The sequence below is a fragment of the Myxocyprinus asiaticus genome, chromosome 43, assembly GCF_019703515.2.
Source record: "Myxocyprinus asiaticus isolate MX2 ecotype Aquarium Trade chromosome 43, UBuf_Myxa_2, whole genome shotgun sequence".
NCBI classification, from domain to species: domain Eukaryota; kingdom Metazoa; phylum Chordata; class Actinopteri; order Cypriniformes; family Catostomidae; genus Myxocyprinus; species Myxocyprinus asiaticus.
Genome location: NC_059386.1, coordinates 4,885,244 through 4,910,648, shown reverse-complemented (window position 1 = coordinate 4,910,648; position 25,405 = coordinate 4,885,244). Strand labels below are relative to the sequence as shown.

Here is a 25,405-nt window from a genome sequence, read left to right as displayed (position 1 = left end):
CATTTCACAAAAACAAAAATCTTACAGCATTGTCCTGCCGAGAACCATATGCTGATGTTTTCACTAACACCCATTGTTTCCACGGGACAGTTGCTTTATGAACATGACTGACAGTCAGTCCTAAACAAGCTATTTAAACAAACATTGAGCTATACTGCACCACACAGGAAGATTAGGTTTATGTCTATTTTGGAATAGCATACTAACATACCACTCTTTATTTCTCCATATATAGTATGTATTCTGTGCACAGTATGAAAATGTCCTGTATACATAGAGTACCCTGATGATCTACTACATTTGGCAAAATTCGCTGTACACAACAGAGCACTCGACTCCAGTGCGATTCATGAACTGTATGTAATAACAATTGCAATTTTTGGTAACACTTTACAATAAGGTTCCATTTGTTAACATTTGCTAATGCATTAGGTATCATAAACTAATAACGAATAATCTATTTTTACAGCATTTATTAATCTTTGTTAATATTAGTTAATAAAAATATATTTTTTAATTGTTAGTTCATGATAGTTCATAGAGCATGAACTAATGTTAACATATACAACTTTTTATTTTAAACATGTATTATTATATGATAAAAAAAGAATCCACATGACTATAAATCTCCACTTTCACATTCTTCTTCTTTTGGTTTTTGTGATTTGCATTATCTGTCCACATCGCCACCTACTGGGCAGGGTGGAGAATGTATAGTAAAAAAGGATTTAAATATTGATCTGTTTCTCACCCACACCTATCATATCGCTTCTGAAGATAAAGATTTAACCACTGAAGTCAATGTGATTTTACATGTTTTTGGACCTTCAAAGTTCTGACCACCATCCACTTGATTGTATGGACCTACAGAGCTGAGTTGTTCTTTTAAAACCTTCGTTTGTGTTCTGCAGAAGAAAGAAAGTCATACACATCGGGGATGGCATGAGGGTGAGCATGATGAGAGTATTTTCATTTTTGGGTGAACTGTCCCTTTAACAATAACCAAGATGAATAAATGCTGTAAAAGTCTTGTTCATTGTTAGTTTGTTAACAAATGTCATTAACACATTTTAAAAAATGGAACCTTATTGTAAAGTATTACCCAATTTTTAGCATCTTGGTTTTTGACTAATTGAATTAAGGCATTTTTATGGAAGCTGGATCTCATTCTAACTTATAACGTCCTGGTTACTTTCGTAATCTCCATTCCCTGATGGAGGGAACAAGAGGTTGTGTCGATGTAGTGACACTAGAGGTCGCCCTTGGGAGCCCCAAACACCTCTGATCTTTGAGAAAAGGCCAATGGGAATTGGCGAGTGGAATTTGCATGCCAATTCCCCGGACATATGGGTATAAAAGGAGCTGGCTTGCAACCACATATTCAGGTTTTGTGCTGAGGAGCTGAGACAAGGTCCCGGTCATTTCAGCGGGTAGTTCAGTGTTGTGGCAGGAGGGACACAACATCTCATTCACTCCATCAGGGAACAGAGGTTACAAAAGTAACCAGGACGTTCCCTATCTATCACTCACTCGACGTTGTGTCGATGTAGTGATACTAGGGGTCCCTATACGAAATGCCACAACTAGCTGAACTGTGTTACGTGGACTGGCGGTGCGAGACGGGCAGACCACTGCGTGCCTCGTAGCCAGTGCACCTGGCCGTCATGTAACCTCCCCCAACGCTCCTACGAGGGTTGTATGGTCCCCTGCACATAGGGGACAAGTCAACTGCCCAAAAAATGGGGACTGGCCTCTTCTCCTCTTTTTTCTCCCCAAAAAAGAGTGGAAATCGATCGATTGGGGGCCATAAGTGTCCGTGTTGGGGGGTGTCACTCCCAAGGGGAAGACACCGCAGAGACCACTCCCTGCCCAAAGGGGAGGTAATGTGTGGAAATACGTCACATGGTTTTACTGAGTTTTGTCAGCAGTGTCGCATGTGGAGAAGTCCCCGTGGTAGGTCCTACCCAGCTCTACAAATATGGCAACTGGTGGCAGAGGGGACTCTGCCCAAGGAAGATGCGGGTTTACCAACGGGGAAACCATCTCATGGTAGATACATCACACAGGGTTACAGACAGGTAACCAGTGCATGTGGAGCACCTACCCCAGTACAGGGCCTACTAGCACACATACTGGGCCAGCATCGAGTTTCTCCATGAACTCGCCTGCCACAGGGCTAAAGAGGAAGGACATCCAGGGTCCACGCTTTCGTGAACACGGCTGGGGGGGTAAAAGCGCACGTCTCCCCCTCCAGGAGGGGAAAGGCACTATACGCAAGCGGTACACCCAGCCAGTTGTCCCGCCAACTTACCTGTTTGTACCTGACAACACATGGGATGAACCGGCTCAGCCCTGAGATTGAGGAACCTCCGAAGGTATTGCGTGTTGCCAAAGAGGCCCAGGAGGCCACCACACTCCTGGTGAAGTGTGCCCAAAGCCCAAAGAGGGGCAGCACGTCCTGGGCGTGGTATGCCAAAGCGATAGCATCAACGACCCAGTGGGCGATCCTCTGTTTGCAGACAGCACTCCCATTCCGCTGTCCTCCGAAGCAGACAAAGAGCTGCTCAGAGCCTCTAAAGCTCTGCGTGCAATCCAAGTAGATGCGCAAAGCACGCACCGGACACAGCAACAAAAAGGATGGGTCTTCCTCCTCTTGGGGAAGCTTCACTTGCAGGTTCATCACCTGATCCCTAAACGGGATCGTGGGAACCTTGGGCATATAGCTTGGTCAGGGCCACAGGACCACGTGAGAGTATTCCGGACTGAATTCCAGGCACATGTCACTGACAGAGAACTCCTGCAGGTCCCCTACCCTCTTGATGGACGTGAGCTCAGTCAGGAGGGCAGTCTTCAAGAGACTGCCTTTAGCTCAACTGACTCCAGGGCTCAAACGGGGCTCCCTGCAGGACCACAGATAGATCCCATGAGGGAATGAGGCGTGGTTTGGGAGGATTCAACCTCCTCACGCTTCCCTAAATACTTACCATCAACTGCATTGTGGTGCACCACCATTGCGGCCACGTACACCCTCAAGGTGGGGGAACAACCCCACCAGCCTCTCCTGCAGTAAGGAAAGCACCGACCTGACTGCGCATCTCTGGGAGTCTTCGCATCGGGAAGAACATCACTTAGTGAACAGACACCACTGCAAGGCATATAGGCGCCTCGTAGAGGGAGCCCTAGCCTGAGTGATCGTGTCTACCACTGCGGGTGGTAGGCCGCTTAGGTCTTCCGCATCCCGTCCAAGGGCCAGACATGAACATTCTAGAGGTCTGATCGTGGGTGCCAGATGGTGCCCTGTCCCTGAGAGAGGAGAACCCTTTGCCAGGGAGGGGCTGTCGTGAGGAGCGTGAGGTCTGAGACCCAATTCTGGGTGGGCCAGTAGGGTGCCATTAGGCCCACCGGGGCCAGCTGTGTGCCAGTGCATCTGTGCCAAGGGAAGCCTCGGTCAGGGCGTACCAGAGCGGGCAGTGGGAGGATTCCCGGGAAGCGAACAGGCTTACCTGCGCTTGACCGAATCAACTCCAAACCAGCTGGACCACCTGGGGGTGGAGTCTCCACTCTCCCCTGAGTGTGACCTGTCAACGCAGTCACGTCCCTGTCCCAGAGCCTGCGGCTGCGTGCCCATTGCACATGGTGCCCCAGCCACGCTCGGAGGCTTCTGTCGTAACCACGATGCACCTGGGGTACTTGCACTAGGGGACTCCTGCCTGCAAGAATGCAAGGCCCATCCAAGGGCTGAACATGTAGTGGCAGATCGGCGTGATGACCACGCAGTGTGTGCCACGGCGCCATGCCCATCTCGTGACTCGAGTCTGACGCCAGTGCTGAAGCGGTCTCATATGCATCGACCCAAGTGGCGTGACCACCGTCGAGGATGCCATATGTCCCAGGAGCCTCTGAAAATGCTTCAGTGGGACCGCCGTGCTCTGCCTGAACAACTTCAGGCAGTTCAGCACTGACTGCGTGCGCTCGCACGTGAGGCGTGCCATCATAGAGACTGAGTCTAACTCCAACCCAAGAAAAGAGATGCTCTGTACCGGGGAGAGCTGCTCTTTCCCCAGTTGACCCGAAGTCCCAACCGGCTGAGGTGCCTGAGCACCAGGTCCCTGTGTGCACACGACAAGTCTCAAGAGTGAGCTAGAGCCAGCCAGTCATCAAGACAGTTGAGGATGCTGATGCCCACTTCCCTTTGTGGGGCAAGGGCTGCCTCTGCGACTTCCATGAAGACGCAAAGCAACAGGGACTGACCGAAGGGGAGGACCTTGTAATGGTGCACCCAGCCCTCAAAGGCAAACTGAAGAATGGGCCTGTGCCGAGGAGAAACCGAGACATCAAAGTACACGTCCTTCAGGCCTACCGCCGCGAACCATTCCTGATGCCGGATGCTCACTAAAATGCGTTTCCGTGTCAGCATCTTGAACTGGAGTCTGTGCAAGGCCCGGTTCAGAACTCGCAGGTCCGGGTTTGGCCGCAACCCACTGCCTTTCCTTGGTATGATGAAGTAGGGGCTGTAGAACCCCTTCTTCATCTCGGCTGGAGGGACAGGCTCTACCGCATCCTTCCGCAGAAGGGACGTTATCTCCACGGGGAGGGCAGCGGCGTTCTCGCCCTGTCTTCCTCGGGTTCTTGGCGTCGGGCCGTGAGACGGGGGGGCATCTGCTTCCTGTGGGCGGCTCTACGATGTGGCCGGGCCGCTGGGTAGGGCTGCAGCAGAGCCGGTGTTGTCGCCGCAGGGGGACGCCCCTGGCGACGAGCAGACAGGGTGCGGGATCTTGATCCGCGCTGGGGCAGGATATGCTGAATAGCCTCCGTCTGCTTAACTGCCAAGAACTGCTGGGCAAAATCCTCGACGGTGACGCCGAATAGGCCGACCTGGGAGTAGGGGCATCAAGGAACTGTACCTTGTCAGCCTCCCTTATCTCAACCAAGCTGAGCCATAGGTGGCGCTCCTGGACCACCAGGGTGGACATCGCCTGCCCGAGAGTCTGCGCTGTGACCTTCGTCATACGGAGAGCGAGATCAGTCGCCGAGCGCAGCTCCTGCATCAATCCCGGGTCAGAACTACCCTCGTGCAGTTCTTAGCACCTTGGCTTGGTGCACCTGCAGGAGAGCCATAGCATGCAGGGCGGAGGCGGCCTGTCCAGCGGCACCGTAGGTCTTAGTCGCCAGAGACGACATAAACCTACAGGCACTGGATGGGAGTCTCGGGCGGTTCCGCCAGGTGGCAGTGTTTTGCGGGCACAGGTGCACTGCAACTGCCTTATCCACCTGGGGAATCGCTGAGTACCCTATGGCAGCCCCACCGTCCACTCCACTGGTGCACGAGAGGGAGAAATCGCTGTAATGCACCGTAAATCCAACAGCTTTTGAGGTGAATGGATCGGCAGAGTAATTCAGCTCAGTGAATACAACCGCTCAGCTCCGAAGAGAAAATCTGAATGAGTGGTTGCGAGCCAGCTCCTTTTATACCCGTATGGCCGGGGGAGTGGCATGCAAATTCTCGCCAATTCCCACTGGACTTTTTTCAAAGTTCAGAAGTGTTTGGAGCTCCCAAGGGCGACCCCTAGTGTCACTACATCAACACAGCATCGAGTGAGTGACAGATAGGGAACTCACATTTTCATTATATAAATTCGCAGTTGCAAGAAAGTCACAGTTGTTAGTTTTTGTGACTTTATATTTCGGAATTACAACTTTATATTAGATAATAAGATAAACGATTTTATATTCTGAGAAATAAAGTCAGAATTGTTAGATATAAAGTCAAAATTACCTTTTTTTTCTTTCTTTTTTTATTCCATGGCAGAAACAAGGCACCATAGAAAAGAGAAGTCCAAATATGTGAATGTGAAACCAACTTTACCTCAGCACATGTGAGATATAATGTCTCAATTGAGAGAAATAAAGTCGCAGTTGTGAGTATTTATATATCTCTTGTAATCACGAGAAATAAAGTTGCAATCGCAAGATATACAGTAAACACTAAATTACAAGTGTAAAAGTCGCAAATGCTAAATGCTACAGTCAGTAAAAGAATTTATTTTTTTTATCCTGTGGCAGGATCAAGGCACCAAAATTTTGTACACACAATTTAATAAAAAAATAAAATAAAAACCATTTTTATTTCCATGATGGTAACTGGACAACACTTACAAGCAATGTGATAATGTCATGTGACAACAATGTAGCATACTACTGATTAAAATGTTTATTGTGGAAAAACAGCTAATGTTTTACTTACTGTTAGTAAGTGGTAAGCTAGAATTCAATTTCAGACAGTTTATATAATAGTGTGTTTGGGTCAGTCTTACCAACATATGGAACAGCTGTACATGAGGATGGGTCTGTTTGCTGGCTGGGTAGAGTGGTGCATTCTGGGAGAGTGATGCTCAGGCTATGTGGGAACCCTTGATGAGATCTTTCCTCTTCAGAACGCCACTCCTTATAACAGTACAGCTCCTTCACTGCCAGACAGTGCTCCCTGTGAATCATCAGAGCAGTGTGTATATAAATGCTTATAGCAGGAGTATTCAGGCCATGCAAAGGCCACAAAGTACTTTATTTTTGTCACAAGTCCCATATGGGTATGTTTTGTACAAAAAAAAAAAAATATATATATATATATATATATATATATATATATATATATATATATATATATATATATATATATATATATAAAAGTTTTGAAACACTTATTCTTTATTATAATTTTTTTCACATTTTAGAATAATAGTAAAGTCATCAAAACTATGGAATAACATAAATGGAACAATGGGAATTATGTTGTGACTAAACAAAATCCAAAATAAATCAAAATTCTGTTATATTTTAGCATCTTCAAAGTAGTCACCCTTTGCATAGAATTTGCAGACATGTACTCTTGACATTTTCTCAACCAACTTCTTGAGGTATCACCCCGGGATGCTTTTTAAACAGTATTGAAGGAGTTCCCATCTTTGTTGGGCACTTATTGGCTGCTTTTCTTTATTATTTGGTCCAAGTCATCAATTTCATAAACTTTTTTTATAATGAAATAAATTAATATGGTGGCACAATTATATTTTTGTCTACAAAACTAATTTCAAACATTTAAGCATACGCCTTCAGATCAAAAGATTTTTAAGATCATGAGAAACATTTCAGTAAAGTGTTTCAAAACCTTTGACCGGTAGTGTGTGTGTACATATATATATATATATATATATATATATATATATATATATATATATATATATATATATATATATATATATATATATATGGTTAAGAGGTCCTTTCTACATCACTTGATAATTGACATGGAATTGCTGTTGAGTGTTTGTGTTTTTCACATCAGTAAAAATAACCCCAGACACATCGTGAAGATTATACCCTATTCCAACCAGTGTTTAGAACTCACACAGAGCTGAATAAAATGTCAGAATTGAATGTCAAAAGTTGGTGAATGTGTAATCATGTTAAACATTTTAAATTAATCACATGCATTAGCTAATAGCGATATATGTTTGTTTGAATTCGTCTAGTTTTCAGTCATCTGTGGAACACTTAGGAGATATTTTTCAGAATGTGCTGGGTGCTGTTTTTCATACAACAAATGTTGATGGTGATTTACATTGCCAAGCTCCAAATATGACAAAACATTTACCATAAAAGCTCAGAAATGTGAAACAGAGGGTAGTGCACTTGCACCATTTAAAGGTGCACTCAGTGATTCCTGAGAAACACTGTTGATATTCGAACTCAACTGCCGAAACAAACACACCCCTCTCTTCAGTGCTCCTTTGGAAGCTCCGCCCCCCAAATTTATGCACGTGAGACGGTTTTACGCACACCAGCTCCAGACACTCACAACTCTCCTGCTACTAAATCTAACATCACAACAACAGCATATATGGGTTCTGTGAAACATAGCAAAAGAGCAACTTCTGCATCCGTCTTCAAGCCTTTTACCTCTCGGAGGTCTCTCCACCGCTGAAAAGCCTTGCCGATGTTGACGCGACTTCTAGCCCTCGACTTATCATAATCCCTCTTGTTTAGTTTATATTCGTCTGACCTTTTTCTCTTGGTCTGTTTCTCAGCCATTTGTCCTCCTTGGAGTTTAGAAAGTTCGCATCAGCCAGATTTGCCATCGCTCTTCTTATGAATTTCCCTCTCGCTCTGCCCCCACCCCCCATCCTGTGCACGCGCAAGAACCACCCCCTGTTGCTGATTGGCTGGAGTAGTGTTATGTGGATCGGTCTGTTCCACTTTGTTTTTGTCCCATTTACAGAGCCAGGGCTATGTACAAATACTAGATTTTTTTTTCAGCCCACCCACAGAACGGACAGCTAGAAGACTGTGAGGAGATATTAGCAGAATTTGACAAAAAGTGTATTGGATTAGAATTACTGAGTGCACCTTTAAGAGCTCTTACATCACAGAAACCCAGGTTTGAATTTGTCCTAGGCTGTATGCTTATTTGTTTTAGGTGTTAGCACTGGTGCTGCTAGTAAACTAAATTCATTAGCACAAATTAACATGTATTAGCACACAGAAGAGTGTGGTCAAAATTGTTTTACTGTTATTTATAGCTCTTCCTAATGGGTCAGTTTGACCCTTTTGGATTTTTAACACTGATTTACATCAACTTAACTTTAGTTTTCGGCCTGAAATTCATGACATCCTCCACAGAGGTGGTCTGCACCTGGCGATGTAATTTTTTAAAATGTCATGTATTTATAAACAAAGCTACAAAAAAAGTCCCTACTTTGTACCTCAGGGTCAAATGGATCCTTTTTTTTATCTTTAGTTTCAAAATCTTGTAATAAAGGCTCTGTTTGCTCTATCTCTCTACTTTTGTCTTAATCGTTCCTCTAGGTGGCAGCAAACACTAGAAAAAAGTTTTTTTTCTTAATCAACTTCTATCACAATACACAGGTCTGAAAGGTAGGGGGCGCCCCAACGAGTATCCTACAATTATGATACAACATCATATTTTTAATTATTTGATATAATGACATGTGTATTACTATAAATATTAATCACAAGATAAATCATGGTGCTGCAACACCCTTGTAATTTCCTTTTGTAATTTCCATTGCGTTCTATCCATTAAAATATGTCAAATGGAAGTTTACATTATCTATTTGAGTTGGGACTAATACTTTTTGTGATGTAAATGTAGTATTGATGAAACAGTGGATTTCCCAGCATGCTTTGTATGGGACTGGATAGGGAGAACAAATGTTGAAATTAAGTGTTATTTTATGCATTTTTGAGCAAGATGAGAATAGGAGGAGATTTGTAAATGTTTAGTGTTCTGTTATAGTGGTATTTAAAAAGAGTGTCTGTGCTGGAGTTTTGGGGGTTACCATTTGGTGAAGAATGGCACTTGTGCTTTGGTTGAGGATGTATGTTCATTTTCAAGTGATACTCGAGTGCTGTTTAGCTATAATTTAATAGTTGCTATTAGATTGACAGTGTAACAGTTTCACTGCTCTTACACTTGTTCACCTGGCATATACAAAAGATTAATAAAATAAATTAAGTTGAACCAACATAAGTAAATGTATTTAATAAAACTAAGTAAACTGAGTTTGACAAACCTAATTAAGTTGAGTTAAATCTACTATTGTACAATAATTTGACCTAATCCAACTTAATTATGTTGCCTCAATGAAAAGTACTTTTCAAATTATTCTGAAGCTGTACGATAGCTTTATGTGATCAACAGGCCAAATTTTAAGATATTTTCTGAAAACAGAGCAACATGTTTTGCATTCCAAACAAAAAACAAATGTCATGCAGGTTTGGAACAACATGAGGTTGAATCAGTAATGACAGAATTTTCATATTTGGGTGAACTGTTCCTATTAAGACATGAATTCAAATAACTTGGTTGGTATTAATAACATCATGCCTCTAGTACCTGCAGACAGGTTTAGGTGCTGGTCCCAGTCCAGAGGGATTACAGTCCTGGAAGGTTGCATGGCAAAGCAGCGATCTCGCAGCAGGCCTGCAGAATGAACTCACACCTTCCAGCTCCCCCCACATGCTCTGAGCCAGATACTCTTGCGCATCCTCTGGGTTCGGCAGAGAGTAGTTGAAGAAGACCAGAGCGTCTTGCCGGAGAAGACCCCGACAGATGTCACCTCTGTATGTACTGCAGTAACCAGCATTGCCTTTGTACAGTCTTCATAAATAAGACACATGCCATACTAATCACAACACAACAATGTAACAGCAAAATGGGCCATGTAACAACAAAACATAATACAGTTTTGTTCAAAATTCAAGCAATTATCTCTGTATATCATTAGCAAATACTACTACAAAATATCGGTATGACATATGCATGAGATAGTATAATGTATCCCAATATAATTTTGTAATGTATGCGTTTTGAAGTCACACATTTTTTTTCATGTTATTTTATACAGTACATAGTTACCATTTAAGAATTATGTCATACATTTATTTTACCTTTTTTTGCAGTAGGTGGCATAAATCAAATTAAAATTGTAGTTCCAAGTAGATTTTTATTATTATTATTATTATTCTGCAAATTTGCCGCTTGTTATTTTCACATGCAAATGAGCTTTTTATATTCACCGCAAATGTTTGCCAGAAGTTTGCAGCTCTACCCGGTAGTAGTGAACCTCCGGCAAATCTTTGGCAACAATGGACAATTTGCCACAAGTCTGTTATAAAGCTCATTTGCAAGTGAAAATTAACAGTGGCGAATTTGCGGTGTTTGTGGTCATAATATGCACTGGTTACCCTATTTTATTGTATTTTATAATTCATTTAAATAGCACACCTCATATGTCATCAGATAATATTCATATTCCCTAGCAATAACACATTTTTAATAAAGTTATTAGTCAAAGACTAATACTTTGAGTCAAGGGTTTGTTCAAATCCCAAACCCTACATTTGAGCGACAGTAACAGTGATTTTTGCCTTGGAAAATTGTGTTTGTGAGATGTGTAGTTGGGTTTAGAAGTTGTCACCTTTCATCATTGAATTTGACTGATCTGGCCACTTTTGTACTTATGTCAAATGAAGATGTCCCTTCAGGGCTTCCATACCATAACTATGCCTTATGATGTCTGCTGGCTGATTCATGTATACAGTGAACACTTGACAAGAATGAAGTGCAGTTCTCACAATTACTTCGCTCTAATTGTGTCCAGATGCTGAATCTAAACTGTCAGATAATAACTTGGATTATGTAAGTTCATGTGTAACCTAAACCGTGTGGCGTGTCTGGCTCTGGCAGCAGAAATGTACTGCATTACCAAGCACATGTGTATATGTTTACATTTATCATCTCAATCAATACTGATTCAATTTGTGTTGCTCTTTCCAGAGAAAGAACTTCCCCCAAGCGTACACCCAAGATTTTAAAAAACTTCCGACTGAGTAGCCAACTTGAGTCATGCACTCGAATGTAGAAATCTGTCTTTCATTTGTTTATTGGCGCACTAACTTCCTATCAATTTTATTTTTGTAGCTTTAAATCCAAAGATGTTGTCATAATGAAAGACCATGCAAATAATTTTAACGTGATTCACTAGCATCACTGAATCTGAGCTGGGTGAATCTCACGAAAATGTGTCCAGGTCACATTTTACCCAAAAATCATGTGCAAAGAAATTGACACCACTGCGTTGGGGTAATATTTTCTTCACAATGAAGCACATTCCCCCCCCCCCCCCCCCCCCCCAAATTCTCATTGCTTGTGTTACTTTTGTTTTTTGTAATTCCCATTATTCTCAATGGTGACTCTCATTAGTGTAATTTGTTTTGTTTTTTTAATTCTCATGAAAATAATGTCAGAATGCAACAAATCCAACAAATTAAACAAGTTTTAAAAACAGGCATAATTTTCTATAAGCAAAATATAATTTTGCCTTGAAATATGCCCCAGACATGGTTTCAACACAGGTTTCGTGAGATTAACCCAGCTGGGACTCTATAAGAAACCGCATACATGAAGTTGTCCAGTATGTTAAAGTACCATTTCACAGAACAAAAATAAATTCTTACCTCCATTCTATTGGAAAGTAACAGGATCCAGAGACCGCCACCAGGAACAGACCCCAGAACAGAGAAGAGAACAAACTATATCTGCTTAATAATGACAAACAGTAAATCATCCACTCTGTTGGCCTGACCATACTTCTATGATGTTGTGCTTGGCTCAATGTGTGTGTTAATGACAGAAACAAAAGATGGGGGGTCTTGGGATACAGCAGGAGTGAAGTTTAATGGCCCCTCCTAAGAGGGTTCAAGAATCTACAGTACTACACCAAGAAATGCAGTTAAAGGAAAAAGTACGTTTGTAATTGACAGGGCCATGTGCCATTTAAAATTAAATTGAGAATGTCGTTTAAATTTAAATGGAATTTTAATGAGCCAGCCAACAAGATGCAGGAAGCATTTTAATAACTTTTAATAATAATAAGTAATAATAATACTTAAAAATGTGACGCATTATCACAACATATGGAGTATTTCTAGAAACATAAGATGATATTAATAATCAATGTTTGAAATCAACATTCTGTAATTAAATACATTTTTCATTAAAGTTAATAAACTTGTTTTCAATTTATTTATTCATTCATTTCCCAGAATGCTTTTATTTGCTAAATAATTTTTATGTAATCAATTTTGGTAACACTTTGCATTGATGTTCACTTCTTAAAAGGGATTAAATGGGTTCATTATTGACTAATAATTTATTTACAAATGCAATATAAATAACTGACAAGCAGTTATAACAACATGCATAAAAAGGGAGATTTGCATGCAATGCCTTGTTCATATGTGATAAATGATTAATAATATTTATTAAGGATTTGCCAATATCAGAAACTTGTTCACAAAAGTTCAGTATGGTTTAATAGTCATCTGGCTTTATTATATGATAAATGCAGTGAATGAGCATGAAAAAGTTGTCAAGTTTTTTTTTTTTTTTTTTTTTTTCAGAGGACTTTAGGTAACTAGGACTAGGTAAGTTGGGACACCACATTTTCTTTTTTTAAATCAATGTGACAAAGAATGTGACAACATAAGTGAGTCAAGACATTACAGTAATGTCTAAATGTGTTTTATGCAAGTTGTTATAATTGCAAATAAACCATTGATAATGCATTTGATGTATTAGTTATTAAGGAACCCCTTTATAAATCCTAAACAAAAGGAGCATTAATGTAAAGTGTTACCTTTATTTTTATAAGGTTATCTGAAAACAATGTAGTGGATATTTTGTGGTGTTGTATCCATTGCTGTATCCACTGATTGCTCTGACAGTATTTAACTTCTTAGTTTTAAGACATACAGAATCAGTCATATCATTCCAATTCAAATTCCTATTCAACATCCTCTTGTGGCCTATTAATTTTGCCCAATCTTTTTTTTTTTTTTTTTAAAGCACAACAGTTTTGTACATACCTATATACATAAAACATAGCATATTTCTGGGCATATTTGGTAAACACTAATCATCTGATAGACACAAGCAAATTGTATTAAAATTCAGTGCCATATTGCCTAACTGTATTGAGTACATAGCTGACATAACTAAAGATCTACAAAAAGACATGTGGGGTACGTTTGCCCAGGGATGCATTTCAGAGCTTTAAGCAGGCCAAAAAACAGCTATATAAACACAAGAGCTAACTGAAATACTGGCACTATAAGCACAGCTGCTAAAACTAACAGAGCATTTTCACAAAGTAGCTAGACAAGCATATGGCTAAAACAGCAGGCCACAGCCGGTGTTTGTTTACAGGGGCTTGTTTCATGGTCTTTTATTAACAGTAGGATTTAAAACTGTGTTCTGCTAAGATATTATGACTGGTTACAATGCAAAAGCATAGCACATCACTTACCGGCATTACCTTTTATTTATATAAGGCAGTCTGCTATATTTGCTACAGTCTGCTATATGTTTATATTCATTACTGTAATGTCTTGACTAACTTGTGTTGTCATTTTCCTTTTCACTTTGACGTCAAAAGAATGGTGCTAGTGCAAGTGGTATCCCAACATAACTAGTCCTAGTTACCTTAACTCCTCTGTAAAAACACTTCTCAGGTCTTCATGCTCATTCGTATCATATAATAAAGCCTGACGACTATTAAACCATACTGAACTTTATGAACATAGGTTTCCAATGTTGCCAACTCTTAATAAATGCTTCATATGCATTCATTTAGATTATGTTACATTTTCATAGGGCATTAATGTTGAATAAGTGTTATGGTAAAATGGCTCACTATTTGGCAGGAATTGCACAAAAGTCACCCTTTTAATGAACATTGTTATTACTGCTTATCAATGAGTTATTATGCATTTATAAATGACTTATTGTTCATTAATTAACCCCTTAATAAACCCTTAACAAAGGGAGCATTAATTTATAGTGTTACCCTTAATTGTTTACATTTTGAAAATCTGAAATTCATTAAATAGCCTATAATTCATTTAAAATGCAAATACATTGTGGAAGATGGGTATTTTCTTACTGTAGATTGTATTTCTTTTCTTCCAAAAACAAGATATTCTTCTCAATTCAGTGTCAATAAACAACAATCTAGAGAGACAACATGTCTTGCAAGCAGTTAACCGGCATTTGGCAGTGTAGCAATAACAGCTGACATATTACAGTATAATGAGAGGTATTATACCAGGGGTCTTCAACCATTTTCAGGCCAAGGACCCCTTGGTATGTAGAGAGACAGAACAGGGACCCCCGTTACATATTGTCTGAAAATTGAGTGTTGCATTTTATGCCTATAAAAACGTGTATAGTACCTTATTATTGTATGTACATATTTTATGTTGTTTACATTGCAAAGCCATTAAAATAATTACTAAATTAAGTATAGCAGAGGTCTGCAACCTTTTTGACATGAAGTGCTATTTTTAATTTTCCTTTTTAATTACTGTGCCATACCCCCTCCAAAAAGAAAAAGAAAAAAAAAGACAGATAAACAGACAGACAAACAGAAATACAGACTGTCCATGCAGAGTAAAAAAACTTTTATAAGGTTACTGATAGGCCTATACCTGGAGTCTTCATCTCATGTTAGTGATTGATTTTATACATACGTTTCAAAATTACAGTTAATTTCTGTAGGAGGAAAACGTTGTAATGAGGACAAAATGACTATAGGCACCTTTAATTATGTTGATTTGACAGTCACCGTCAGTGTAGCCTATGGCAGCTTGATCATCTCAGCGATAACTATATATTTAGACATATTACATATACATAGGTCTATACTGTATATTATGTAACTATAGGCTATTGTTCTGAAAGCAAAAAGCAACTAATAATACAAGAAACTGTAAGCTGGCATTCGCACACCACGAAAAATGCATAGCAGGCGTTTACTTACGCAATCCTCTACTTCAGCGCTGCTTAAACGATATGCGTTGCATTATGAGCGGCTCATAATGAGCATGGGCGATGGGCTAATTACGTCAAACTTTAACAATGTTCGGTATTCCATTTAGTTCATATCAAAATAAAATGGGATGCGTGAATATGAGGAAGGATTACTGCAAGAGGAAGATTTGGTGTGCAGGTTCAAGGGGCTTCAGAATGTGGATGGACTAAAATACATACTCCACTCTCACCAGGGACGTGCGAGCGTGAGGATAAAGTGCGAGCGCGAGGCAATCGTTTGTGTTCCACGACTACTACTGGGTCCTTGAATAACGTATAATGTGTGAGTAAGGGCAGCCGGTGAAGTTTCTGGTGCCCCCTAGGGAGTTGGTGCCTTACGCAGACTGCATAAAATGCGTATAGGGAGCGGCGGTACTGTCTCTCACTCGTGTGCGAGTGATTATTACGAGTGCTGGTGGTGGATCAAACAGTAATTTGCGGACCCCCTACGGCACTACCACGGACCACCTAGGGGTCGTGGACCCCCTGTTGAGGACCTTTGCATTATACAGTTCTAAGTCAGCCTTTACATGATGTATTCAGGTAAAACAGTACACTGGAGGGCCTGGGTAGCTCAGCGAGTATTGACGTTGACTACCACCCCTGGAGTCATGAGTTTGAATCCAGGGTGTGCTGAGTGACTCCAGCCAGGTCTCCTAAGCAACCAAATTGGCCCGGTTGCTAAGGAGGGTAGAGTCACATGGGGTAACCTCCTCATGGTCACAATTAGTGGTTCTCGCTCTCAGTGTAGCGTGTGGGAGTCTCCACGGTGTCATGCACAATGAGCCACATGATAAGATGCGCAGATTGACTGTCTTAGAAGCGGAGGCAACTGAGACTTGTCATCTGCCACCCGTATTGAGGTGAGTAACCATGCCACCATAAGGACCTACTAAGTAGTGGGAATTGGGCGTTCCAAATTGGGAGAAAAAAAAAAAAAAAAAAAGAAACAGCACACTGGTTTACAAATGTAGACAAACTATTTTAACTTTCTGACAACATATTATAGCTTTAACTCAGTGTATAAACTCACCTGTAACAGTTATTTTTGTTGTGGCTTTAACGGTGTTGGCTCCTCCGCTGTGCTGGTTAGTAGCTCGACAGGTGTATAGAGCAGGTTTATGCACCACCACACGGAGAACAGACACTATGACCTCATCCACCAGTGTCTCCTCCACTGATGCTCCTGAAATCTACAAATAATCAATTAATACAGACTCAACTCTAGACATCTGGAACGAAATGAAAATAACATCCCTTAACCCTGGTACAATCACTATAATGCACTGCGTCAATATAGGACTTCATTTATTAATTATAACAATCAAAATAAATAATTCTTCCACCAAGTAATGTAGTCCAACTCTAGCTTGTTAACGGTTGCCAAGAAGAACAGAATAGAATAGAACAGAATAAAGAAACAAAAAATGTTTATGGATTATATGCAAGTCATTGGATTGTTCCAGCAATTAAATTAAATCCCTGTGTTTATCCTGTGGACGCGTAAAGACTGCTGCTATTGTGCTAATGTGATTTGTTGAGTTTATGAGAACATTATAAGAGCCTGCAGGAATGTCAAACTGCAATCACGGCCCTATATTTGACAAAGTGCTCATGTAGCTGATTTTAGAAGACACTTTATCCGGCTAAAGGAAACTAGTGAGCTGAAAGTCCTGCCAGAATGACACAGGGTAATTTTAATCAACGGTTTAATAACATCTCTTGCTTTTCAAACATGCTCTGGTGGTCAGAGGTCAAAGTTCATCTCTTAGTCATGATGATGAATGGGAATATGAACGATCAAACTGTCCATTAATCATAGAAATGTTGTAAATTAAAATGCTATTGTAATTTTGTGTTCATAATGACTTCTTGTTATTAATAAATGGAATAGTGAAAAACCACACCAAAAGCAAAGAACAATCTTTGGTGGTGGTGCAGAGGTCAAAGGTTATGTGTTTGAAGCTGGCAATATCCAGTAATATCCAGCAGTTTGTGATCCATGAACATAGATGAGTTATAGAGTTTAGCTATCATCGTTGTATCTCAAACAAGTCAAGCCCCCTGGCATTTAGTGTACTAAACCTCTGCTTAATGATGAGTCCTAAAATATCCAGAGTTTTTTTTTTTTTTTTTTTTTTTTTTCAATTTGGAATGCCCAATTCCCAATGTGCTCTAAGTCCTCGTGGTGGCGTAGTGACTCACCTCAATCCGGGTGGTGGAGGACGAATCTCAGCTGCCTCCGTGTCTGAGACCGTCAACCCGCGCATCTTATCATGTGGCTTGTTGAGCACGTTACCGCGGAGATATAGCGCATGTGGAGGCTTCCCGCCATCCACCACAGCATCCAAGCACAACTCACCACGCGCCCAAACGAGAGCGAACCACATTATAGCGATCACGAGGAGGTTACCCCATGTGACTCTACCCTCCCTAGGGACTGGGCCAATTTGGTTGCTTAGGAGACCCAGCTGGAGTCACTCAGCACACCCTGGGATTCGAACTAGCGAACTCCAGGGGTGGTAGTCAGCGTCTTTACCACTGAGCTACCCAGGCCCAGCAAAATAAAGTTTTTGAAATTTAGTTGTATTTAACAATAATGTAGTGTTTGGTGCTTTTGAAGCATATGGGTTACACTTTACACTAACGTTCCCTTTGTTAAGGGATTCAAGTAGTTTATTAATGACTAATAAATCATTAACAAATGCATTACAAATCATTACTATGCGGTTTTAACATGCATAAAAAGAGTAACTTTCATGCCATTTTTCCTTGCATGTTGTAAATGCTTAATAACACGTTCAACATTAGTAACCTATGAAAATTGTACCTTAATGCAAAGTGGACACTGTTAAGCATTTATTAAGGAGTTGCATTAGAAACCTATATCCATAAAGACATGATTGCAATGTAAATTCCTGAATCCATGCCTTTATGACCCTGTGAAATTTAAATCGTGTTCTGTAGCTTTCAGTCCATGTCTGTTAGCTTTGAGGTCATTAATATGTAAGTTTACTTTGAATTGACAAAATAATCTTAACTCTCTTATGCAACGTTCAACGGCCTCAACTGGAGAGGTCATTCTTCTGCCCACACTGTTGTTACATATCATGCCAAAAAATAGCAGCTTCAAACACAGCGGGTTAACCAACCTAATATTTATCAACATATATCTTGTAAAAGATTGTATTTAAAATATGATTACGGGTATCCAAATGAAAACAAAGACAGCACAGCTTGTTCAGATTGAATCTTTATCCCTGACAGAAGCCTGTGAAATTTGAATATTGGATTGGCCTTGATTAAAGTCTTATGTGCTTGTTTTTAAGACAATATCTTCACATAAGACTGCTTAACAGTTTTCAGGTCACTTTGTTTTATCCAACCAAAATCAACATTCAAAAATGATCCTGAGTAATGATAACAGTGCAGAGGTGTTTTGAATTCATCTCTTGATCTCAATGTGGCTTATGTTGTATTGCTGCTGTCCGATCAGCGCCATGAGAAATGATTGTTGCTTGAATCCTGTTAATAGTGGCACAGACCAAAGCTCTCACGGAATGCAGACCTCCATCAATGTGTTGGCAATGCATTTGAGATATGCAGTCTGACATTTAAGGGTATTGCTACAGGCACTTACAGTACATGTCTCAGGGGTTGATTTTTATTAAAAACTAAAATAACTTTTTTTTCTCTTTATTGTATGAAGGTCACAATCCAACTGGAAACTTTTGTCCATGCATTTATTATTTATTGTTTTACCCCTTGCCCCAAACCCAAGTTTCAATCTTAAAAAATAAAAATAAAATCTATGATAACAAATAAGATTATTATAATAAGTATAATTAGCATATTATTATTTTATTATATATTAATTATAAAATTAAATACATCTAAATTATGAATTGTTTTTTTTAATAAAATTTTTTTTAATTATTTTTAATTAATAATCATTTAATTATAAATAAGTTAGTTAATTAATAAATATTATTTAAAAAACATTAAATATAATTATAATTTTTTTAAACTATGATAACCCCAGTTTTTACACAAATTATGACTGTCCTCAGTTGTTCGCTAAAAATGACCTAATAAGTTTTTTACATTTTTTACATTAACCTAATAAAGTTAATATACTTGGTTACCAATGAGACAACAGTGTCAGTGAGAAGCATGTTATTAAATATGAGACATGTGATATGTGATTAAAAAAAAGGAAATATCAAAGCAAATATGTGAACAGGATATTTTATTGTGTGTAATTTCCAATCAAGCTGTTATTTTGTCAGAGTATGCAGGAACTGTGAAATTATTGTGAAATATATTATTTAATTGTGTGTATTTAGGATACTTAAAATGCTAGCTATGAAATTAGCCTTAGGAAGGCAAAGGAATTGGTCATTTTATTCCAAAAATGTCATTTCCACCACAGAATGCAATTAAACACAATACATAGTAGAGATGTGCTGTAAATGACACTGTGATGGAAATGTTCATGATTTTAAGGAAAACAAAAAAATACAAAAATGACAGAATTCTCCGGTCATGTATGTACTGTATATCCACTGTTGGATGTTGTTTGTAGACAAATTAAATAAACATTGGGAGTGTGTAAAAAGTGTGTTTTAAGAGAGTTTATTTTCTTACAGTGTACAGGGCCAAAAGTGCCCATAATTGAAGAAACACCCTTAAATTTAATGTACTGAGCCCAGCTCTCTGTTCCAGTATGAGCAGGGCCACCGCTGGCCAAATTGATGGGGGTGCAAATTGATGAGGCGTGGTGCGAAAGTGCGACTGTCTGTGTTCTGCGACAACTAGTGGGTCCTTGAACAACGTATAAACAAATTACATAGGCTAATTTACAACAAATGATGCATAGGTGTAATTTTAGGTAGGTTCAACTTTCAGACAATTTTACCACACAGAAAATAATTTAACTTTATACTATGTTTTTATTTTCATTTTAACAACTATTAAATATCCTTAGTATAATTAGTAATGTGTACATCTGTGTCCCCTAGGGAGTTGGTGCCCTACGCAGACTGCGTAATATGCATATAGGGAGCGGCAGTACTGAAGATGAGATATAGTACAATTATGTGCTCTTTATTTTCAAAGCATTCTTGAAGAGAAAGAGAAGGTAAAAAGAAAGGAGGCCTGGGTTATTGTGACGTGTTTTATAAAGTAAATGTTTTACCGTATTGCCGTTTTCAAGCCAGGTTATAGAAGGGATTGGGTTGCCAGTGGCGTTACACTCTAACACAACTTCTGATCCGATCTGGACTTTCTTCTCTTTGGGAACTTTTAGTATTTTGGCAGGAGCTAAGGGAAAAAAATTTAATACATGCATGTGAATATTGTGAATAGAAACATGAAGCATTTGGACACTTAAAGGGATAGTTCACCCAATAATGCAAATTTTGTTCCAAACCTGTATGATTTTCTTTCTTGTGTTGAACATAAAAAGTGAATGGTGAACAGCGACTGACAAGCTCATAAGAACACCATAAAAATATTATAACGTAGTCCATTCTGCTATATTTCAAGTCCAAACTGACTACACTGTGATTTTGGTGACAGTAGGTTAAAAGTTCTTCAGTTGAAATCACTCTGTGCTTCCTGAAATGTGAAGCACTGCCCCCAGTTTCTGGCTGAAACGTCTATAGAGGGGCACCAAAAGCGAGTTGTTTTTAGTTTAAATGGATGTAATACAGTCAACAGGAATGCATATTTTATTAACTCTACCGCAAACCCCAACGCTAAACCTAACCATCTGTGGAGTACAAATTTTATCTTAGAAGGAAAAGCAACCTTCGAGACCAGAACCCATGTCCTTGAAGGCGCTCATGCAGTACACTATCAGTCACACCACAGAAAAAGATAAACACATCTGAACTGATGCAAAAATATCTGATGGGAGATGTCGCTTGTCAGATGTCAGGGTACTGGAACATTCGGTAGCAATGTGTCAACTCCCTTTGTGCTCATGTTGCCAAGTCTGAGGCTATACCATAGATTTGTGTGAGGAACAGATTGAATATTAAGTTGTTATTCACTAAAAACATTCCGTCTGCCGAAGTATGTTCAGGTATGGCACATTGATTGATATTGGTTATGAGACAAATGAGAACCAAAGATGTTTGGCATCATTCACATCAAACCTGCTGTGACATGTTTTGAAGCACCATAGTTGAATATACATGAATGTGAATGAATTTAAAAGCTGTAGCAGTGTAGAAGATTATCGGTGAATAACAACGTACATTTCTGTCTTTTCTTCACACAAAGCTATCATATGACTTCACAAGTTTTGGAATATAGCACATGAGACTACTTTTATTGTGCTTTTTTGCTTTTTATTTTTTTATTTGTTTTTATTTTTTTCAGCTTGTCAGTTTTTTATTTTATTTATAAATTTATTTTTGGGTGAACAGTTTCTTTAATTCACACTTAAAAATGTATGAATGTATGGAGCCCCTTAGAGGACAGGAGGGAATGTTTTTTTGGTTGTTTGTTTTTTTCAAATAGTTTTGCGTTTCTTCACAACAGTTTGCATTCAAAATAAATTTACCATGGTTTGCTACAGTAACCATATTGTAACCATGATATCTGTAGTAAAACCATAGTAATAATACAGGAAAATGAAAACTATGGTCATATACTATCATCATTTTGTGGTTATTTATGGTTTTACTATAAAAATACCATAGTTTAACAATTGGTTTAACTGGTTTCTGTATTATTACTATGGTTTTACTACAAATATCAAGGTAAACATATGGTTACTGTAGTAAAACCATGGTAAAATTATTGCGAGGAAACACAAAACTTATTGCAAGGGCACACAAAACTATTTCAGAAAACTATTTTCTAAGGGGCTCTGTATGATTGTCTGTAGATAAAACAAAAATTGTTTGTGACTCTTTCTTGTTGTCAAATCTTAATAGAAAATGTCCATAGTTAATGCAATGAACTAGAAGTAGGTTAAATAGTTTTTGGGCTCACTGTATGTAAAATAATATTTTTTAGCAAAACAGTAAATATACGATGATGAAATCTATTTTACCACATACCTTGTACTTCGATGGTAACTGGTTTGGAGAAAGCGACCCCAAAACTATTTCTGGCCACACAGCGATACTGCCCGGCATCCTCTTTCTTTATGTTATTAATTTTTAGGGCACCAAATTCCAAAACTGATATACGATTATTAACCTGAAAACCACATGAAAATGGAAAATAACGCATTCAGAAAATACACATATTTGACTGATGTGATTTGAACAATATTGTGATCACACTAAATTAAGGAAATTGTACATACTGTAAAATAGTAAAGCAGGACATTTCAATTACCTTTATCAAATCATCATTTTTAATCCATGATATTTCTGGTTTAGGATATCCTAAGGTTACACATGGCAGCACAGCCTTTGACTCCAGAAGCAATGTCATGTTTGTAGGATGTCTTTTGATTTGTGGCTCTGAAAAGGTAACACATGTTTTCTGAAATTGAACATAAACTGAAAAGAAGACATAAAACTCATTGGACCTCCAAAGAGCACGGTATAAACAGTGTTTAGCGATCGTAATGTTTAAATATAATCCACAAAGAACTCCTTATGCATTCAAACTTTGATAAGCAATGTAGATTATTAATGAATCAAACCTTGTATGACTCACCGAAATGTGTTTGTTGTGAATTTGAAAAATAAATGTGATCACATCTTTATGCCTTATTTATGCCATAAATTGTTTAGAGGTGCCTGGCCAGAAACCAAGCTTTCAAACATCACAAAATTAGGCTGCATTCACATTTAAAAAAAATAGTTATAGTGCATTATGATAGCTGTCAGTGACCACGTTTACATGCACTTAAGAAAACTGTTTATTCCAGGGTTTTTGCAGAAAGCTGTGTTCTGAAACGTCATGTAAACGGGAACGCCGATTTCCTTATGCCATGTAAAGGATTACGAGAAAGCAGTTTAAAACACCTAGGTTTCTCCTCGGGAATGTGGCTTAAAGTGGCCATGTAAGCACATAAGTTGTGATGGGTGATTGAAGAGTGCCGCATGTGCTTAAACAGACTGTTATAAGATGGAGTCCAACAACAAGTCAACACAGTGGAAATAATTCATTTCTGGGATTACAGTGGGAAAAGCACATATACTATAATCTATACACATTTATACACACCAATTTAAAATATCGACTGTCCCTCACATTCGAGAATATGCACTCGTACACTGGGGGAATCCCAGAGTTTTAAGTAAGAGGGTAACCCTACTACTTCACCGCAATTCTGCTGCAGGACGCAATGCAAAGGTCGGAAACAAAAACAGCAACAACTCTGGAATATCTGGACATAAAGAGAAGCAACAGAGAATAAAAGAGCAAAGTCATTGTTGGATGCCATGTTTGTTATTTACACAAACGTTGTGGGGAAATTACGTTGCAGTGGAGAAAGCTGCTTACTGACCGAGCTGCATGTACAGTATACTGGAGCAAAGAGTACATAAATCATACAGTGCATGTAAACGGGAATGCTATTTTATCACATTAAACTGCTTTCTGGTGTCCTTGTAAGCGTTACATTTAAATGGACACCAGAAAGTTCCTTTGTTATCCGGTCTGTTCACGCACATGCGCACTCTTCAAAAACGTCGCTTATGCATTTACATGGCCACATAAGACACGTTTTCCGGGAGAAACCTGGGTGTGTTAAACCTCTTTCTCTTAATCCCTTAAATTGCGTAAGGAAATTGGCGTACTTGTTTACATGACATTTTAGAACACCGCTTACTGCAAAAACCCTGGAATAAACCGTTTGTGAGTTCAAAGTGTATATGTGTTAGAACATACTCATCTTCAGTTGTAAAGCTCCACAGCTCTTCGCTGCTTGTCCAACCCCATTATTAGCAATGCAGCAATATTCTCCATTATCTGAACCCTTCACATTGGGAATGATCAGCATTTGGCCACTTTCTCTTAGGACGTATCTAGAATCGTAATACCTGCAATCACCAAATAGTGTAGTAAATGTTTAATGTACTTCACACTGAAAAAAAATAAATAAATAAATTAAGAAAGTTCTTACCGTATTGGGTAATTATTCTGTGTCCATGTGATTTCAGCTTGAGGGTATGAATCAACCTCACAGATAAAAGTAGCATTATGATCCAGAGATGTGTCCACTGTCTCAAGCAATGTTATGATTTTTGGTGCTGAAATAGAGATATGAAAGATATATATTCAACAAAATGCATCATGTATTCATAAAGAAATGTCTGAATGGTTAAATTGCTATATACAAAGATTTTTATTAATTCTATTAATTCTAATACAATTCATTGACTTTGTTCACATATGGTATCTGAAAACACACAATTTGTTTTTTGAAAATGACCGGCCATTGGAAATGAATGAATTAGACTACAAAATACAGAAATATTAAGTGATCAGGAGCATTACAGTCCTTTAGATGAGCACATAGTATGTGGATGTGTGTCTGCACACAAAGACCGTGCACAAACACAACACAACACACACAAACACACACTCACACACACACAGTGTGCTGAGTTCCCTTTTATCGTCTTTCCATGTACACTCTTTGAAGAATATTTCAAGATCTACTTATCACATTATGTTGTGTTAGGTTCATTTGAATTTTACTCATTGCGTTCTACAAATTGAAATCTTTCCAGTGATATATAACACATGGCTATCTTATCTTTTTTTATGGTTTTACCAACTCTGAATATAATTATTGTTATAACAAATTTGCAAATGATGACAACGAAATAGTTTTTATTTGTCAGCCAATTAAAAATAATTATTTACAAAGTGGTAGGATCAGCTATATGCATTGTAAAGTCCAGATTCTCTTTAAAATGACACCTATTTTGTTCAGATCAAGCAAGTGGTTATTAATTTATTATGTAATTATTTAAAAAA

General features: G+C 38.9%; 1 protein-coding gene across 1 annotated transcript in view; it reads right to left on the bottom strand.

Moving 5' to 3' along the window:
- musk (muscle, skeletal, receptor tyrosine kinase) overlaps positions 1-25,405 on the bottom strand; it is a 61,629-nt gene that overhangs the window by 23,419 nt on the left and 12,805 nt on the right. Inside the window, exons 2-10 of the mRNA XM_051685058.1 lie at positions 24,546-24,672; positions 24,311-24,462; positions 22,805-22,932; positions 22,522-22,663; positions 20,646-20,770; positions 16,482-16,641; positions 12,037-12,043; positions 9,914-10,177; positions 6,315-6,484 (exon numbers count right to left, since the gene is read on the bottom strand). Coding sequence (XP_051541018.1) covers positions 6,315-6,484; positions 9,914-10,177; positions 12,037-12,043; positions 16,482-16,641; positions 20,646-20,770; positions 22,522-22,663; positions 22,805-22,932; positions 24,311-24,462; positions 24,546-24,672 — 1,275 coding nt within the window. The remainder of the gene's footprint in view (positions 1-6,314; positions 6,485-9,913; positions 10,178-12,036; positions 12,044-16,481; positions 16,642-20,645; positions 20,771-22,521; positions 22,664-22,804; positions 22,933-24,310; positions 24,463-24,545; positions 24,673-25,405) is intronic.